The sequence below is a fragment of the Rosa rugosa genome, chromosome 5, assembly GCF_958449725.1.
Source record: "Rosa rugosa chromosome 5, drRosRugo1.1, whole genome shotgun sequence".
NCBI lineage: Eukaryota > Viridiplantae > Streptophyta > Magnoliopsida > Rosales > Rosaceae > Rosa > Rosa rugosa.
In genome coordinates, this window is record NC_084824.1 from 9,128,360 (window position 1) to 9,133,355 (window position 4,996).

A 4,996-nucleotide genomic window follows, 5' to 3' on the forward strand; every position below is an offset into this window, starting at 1 on the left:
CAAACCCAAGAAAACACATCTCATTTGATGTGAAACTTGACAAATACGAGACTTTTCACACTCACATAAATAGTTCGATTAATTCTAGTCATCTTCGATTTAGGTCTTAAGTCCCTTTTTTAAAATTTTTTGTTTGTTTGTATTTGTATATATACTACAATATGGCGTCTGCATTATTGTTGCTCAGTGCTCAGTTGCACTATATCATGCATTAAACTTGTATGATACGTATGAATAAGTATATATACGTATCCGTATCTAGAAAGTTAGAATCATAAGATATATGTTTACAAAATGTGGCCTGCATTGCTGCTTGTCAGTGTTCAACTCATTGGCGTAACTATCATGCATCAAATTTACAAATATGAACAAAAAAAATATCCCAAAGCTGCAAATCGCATAAATAATCCGGTCTGCAATATGTGGAAGATGACCTTCAACTGCAATTATGCATTTCTAGCCTTGCATTTATCAAAGTTTAGGACCAAAAAAGCTTTCAGTTGCCCTCATTCTAACATCATTCATATGCATGTTGTCTTCACCATCACACCAATAGTATTCAAAGGCTTCAGTCATGGGCCAGATGCCATTACTACAAAAAGGGCTAGTCTCGGTATTGCAGCGAATCACAAGGGACAGTTATGGCATTTGCTCATCTGTATGATATGGTGGTGGTGGAGAATGGCTAAAAGCCTAAAAGGGCTTAAAGCCTCAAAAGCCTATCTCTTTGATAGTGATACACATATCCTATTCTTCTCCTATCCTTTACTTGTTTTGTATTATTTGTATTCTTTCGGAATGTATATATACATCCATCTTTAGCTTCTTTTTCCTCTGATATTCACTTTTGGAAATTAACAATGGCAATTCGATCATGATGTTGTGTATAAAATAGAGTTTGACAAAAAAAAAAAAAAAAATCAGGGGGCTTAAAATTGCAATAAAAAATGGAGTGGCAATGATGAGAAGGAAGGGCACAAGTGGGCTCTAGACAAGCACGTGGGAGTTGCCTTTTGATTTGCACGCTGGCATGTCCATACTACTCGCTAGAGAAGAAGGCCTCAGTCCATTTTTCTTCTTCAAGTAACAGAAAAGGAAGGTTCGCAGTTCTTCACATTTTTCATTTTTCAGGGTCAATATTCGATTTTCCTGGCAGTTTCTGTTTCTGGGTTTTGGTTTAAATTCAGGTTTTGATCTTAAAAAATCATCCTTTTTAGTGGTTTTGTTTACTTGGGTTTAGAGCAGCTTTAGCTGTTCAAGCTGGTGTTCTTTTTATTTGATTGACCTGGTTGGGATTGCAGTTACTTTGGGTTCTTTGTTTGCATGTCCAAGTCACATGGGGTATAGAATTTGACTGATAGGACCTGGACTTCGGTGTTTTTGATCCTCTAAGTGTTTTTGTCATTTTGACTCTTTCTGATGTATAAATATATTCTATATATGAAACTCATTTAGTATCCCACCCTCCTTAACAAGAGCTCTTGGTTTTCCTTTGTTCTTGGATATCCTCTTTCATCCAAGAAAAATCTTCTTCCAATCTTTTCCCTTTTTATGTTGTGAAATTTCATTTTTTGGGGTTGAGCTCATTTTGGACCAACAATTCTAGAAGAACCCAACAAATTGGATTGTCCAATTCAATTATGTTAAGGAGAATCTGATGTGAAGAAAACTAAGGAATCAGTCATGAAGTTTATGAAACTTGGATCTAGGCCAGATACTTTCTACACTTCTGAGGCTATAAGGTAAGAGTACACCTGATTAAATATCTACTACTTTTAAGATATGCTGTTGTCATTAATGAATTGAAGGTTGTTACCAAAAGTTGTTCCCACTCCTTTTTCTGCTCAATTCAGGTCAGTTTCTTCTGAAGTTTCAAGTGATCTCATAATTCAAGTTAAGGGAAGCAGATATTTGCTCCACAAGGTACACTGTATAAGTTGCTCACAAATTCCAATTGATTATTGCAGATGAATGTCTTCTTGAAATTAATTAATTCATTTTCACATGTCATACAGTTTCCACTTCTGTCAAAGTGTTTGAGGCTGCAGAGGCTCTGCTCTGAATATGCGGAAACCTCGCAACACCAGATAATCCAACTGCGTGATTTTCCAAGTGGAGTTGAGGCATTCGAGCTCTGCGCAAAATTCTGCTATGGAATCACAATCACGCTCAGTGCCCACAACATTGTAGCTGCTCGCTGCGCCGCAGAGTACTTGCAGATGACTGAGGAAGTTGAGAAGGGAAACTTGATATATAAGCTTGAGGTCTTCTTCAACTCTTGCATACTTCATGGCTGGAGGGACTCAATTGCCACTCTGCAAAGCACCAAGGCCTTTCCTCTGTGGTCTGAGGACCTTGGAATCACAGGCAGATGTATAGACACAATTGCCTCCAAAGTCATAACACACCCTTCAAAGGTTAGCTTGTCACATAGCTACTCCCGGAGGGGAAGAGACGACGTGTCATGCAATGGTGCCGAGAGTCTGAGGCATGGCAAACCTGGAAACAAGGGGTGGTGGGCTGAGGATATTGCAGAATTGGGAATAGACCTTTTCTGGAGGACCATGATTGGTATTAAATCTGGTGGAAGAATACCCTCTAATCTCATAGGTGATGCATTGAAAATCTACGCAGCAAAATGGCTACCCAACATATCAAAAAATGAGTACAGCAAACAAGCAGCATCGACATCTGATTCGGATTCAGACTCGGGGAATGATTTGACTTCAAAGCATAGGCTGATCTTGGAGACAATTGTGAGCTTAGTTCCGGCTGAGAAAGGTGCTACTTCTAGCAGTTTCTTGCTCAAACTGTTGAAGGCAGCCAATATTCTCAATGCCTCTTCCTCTTCCAAAATGGAATTGGCTAGAAGAGTTGGGCTTCAATTAGAGGAGGCAACAGTTGGTGACTTGTTAATACCATCTGTACCATATGAAGCTAAGGGTACTCGATACGATGTAGACATTGTTATGACCATTTTGGAGCAGTTCAAGTTACAAGGGCAGAGTCCCCCTACTAGTCCTCCAAGGTCCAAGCTTGGTAATTTCCAGAGGAGGAGGTCTAGGTCGGCTGAGAACATCGATTTCGAGTTTCAGGAGAGCCGAAGATCATCTTCAGCGTCACATAGCTCAAAGCTGAAAGTGGCAAAGCTTGTGGATGTGTATCTTCAGGAAATTGGCAGGGATGTAAATTTGCCTCTGGCAAAGTTTATTGCGATTGCTGAGGCATTACCAGAATTTGCCAGGGTTGATCATGATGACCTTTACAAAGCAATTGACATTTACCTTAAGGTAATTACAATTTACTACTTGGTTCTTAATTTTACCATCATTCCAATTTTCTTTGTGTTTATGTTTAGACTTCTGGGCATATTTCACCATCACAGTTTAGGATGTTCTTAAGGTAAATGACAGGATTAGGTTCTCAATTTTCCATTACTCAAGTGTTTAGGTTTCTGTGCAAAAATTAGTTTCACCGTCACATTTTAGGTTGCGGGTCAGCATTACCACAGTAGATAACCAACCATCTTGACCTTAAAATCATGTCACATTCATAATTTATTGCTAACAGGATTAGGTTGACCCACCAATTATTTAGCAGGAATCAGTCCACAATTTGTTGATAACATGCATTTTTGTGCATCCCCAGATTTACAATTTTGGATCAAACAAATTGTGATGGAATTTAGTCTGATTCTTGCTGATGTTGAGTGATGTAACTTTACATTTATTGATTAAAGTTGTTATATACTTAAACATCAAATCAGGCACATCCAGACCTGAACAAGAGTGAAAGGAAAAGGCTGTGTAGAATCCTAGACTGCAAAAAGCTGTCAATGGAGGCCTGCATGCATGCTGCACAAAATGAGCTACTTCCACTAAGAGTGGTGGTCCAAGTTCTCTTCTTCGAGCAAGCTAGAGCCGCCATGGCGGGCGGCAAAGTGACCGAGTTGCCGAGCAACATAAGGGCTCTGCTAGCCTCACACGACATTGACCCAACACGGCCTCCACCGCCCTTAAGTGCCTCTAGCATCATTCCTGCAGAGGATCAATGGAGTGTCTCGGGCCTTAAGTCACCCAAATCGAAGATGTCAACGCTACGAATGAAGCTAGAGGAAGACGATGATCTTGATGACAATGGGATTGGGAGAAGCTCAAGGCTTAAGGCTCTCTGCTTACTGCCTACAAGACCCAAAAGAATGCTCAGTAAGTTGTGGTCCATCAACAGAAGTAGCACTACTGCAAGTGAAAAGAACTGAGTGATTTTTGTTTAATTTTCAAGATGGGTATGGTCAAGTCCAAAGAGTAACCATATACTATGCTTCTTCTTCATATATTCCTTGTAACTTACTAGGAACAAAGATTAAGAATCCCAATGTGCATTGTTCATGTAATGTCTTATAATAAGAAAGAAGATTTTCAGTGATCAAAATCTTTGGGTGAGAATATCTCTAGTAGTTGTAATTTATGACCAATGTGGGACCAATTTTGTGTCTTTGTCTACAAATCTGGAACACCAGTCCTTGTCTCTTTGCTGCAACTCATTGGATCCTCACCCTGCTAACCAGATTTTATTCTCGGGAGTGAGTTCATGTAGCTGACATAATACACTTCTGCAGTACTGGAATTAAATCATTAATCAAATCAAAATTTGATTTCCCAGAAATAATATTCAAGACAGAAGTGGTTTTCTTATTTGCTAGAGAATTCTGTTCGAAAGTTGAGACAACAAGATACTATAAACAAATGCACCTCGAACAAGAAGAGACAAAACTCATTACCTTGAATCAACAATTACACCATATCAAACAAGTTGTTATGTTCCAAGTTTTTTACTCCACACTCCACAGTAGATATTAGCTTTGCTCTTGCATTATTCAAGCTGGATTGGACGTTAACCTACCTGGGACTGTGATACTAAATGGAATTGGTCATAATGTAACAACCCCAAAACCAAAAGATGTTTGGCAACTAGTAAAATGCTACTCCCAAGTCAG

General features: G+C 39.2%; 1 protein-coding gene across 1 annotated transcript; it reads left to right on the plus strand.

Annotated features, from left to right (window-relative positions):
- The first annotated feature begins 594 nt into the window (after positions 1–594).
- LOC133708576 (BTB/POZ domain-containing protein At1g67900) lies at positions 595–4,431 on the plus strand. The gene is made up of 4 exons (XM_062134049.1): positions 595–1,742; positions 1,854–1,923; positions 2,016–3,290; positions 3,767–4,431. The coding sequence occupies exons 1-4, from the start codon at positions 1,684–1,686 to the stop codon at positions 4,256–4,258; spliced, it is 1,896 nt and encodes a 631-aa protein (XP_061990033.1). The 5' UTR covers positions 595–1,683; the 3' UTR covers positions 4,259–4,431.
- Positions 4,432–4,996: the final 565 nt, after the last annotated feature.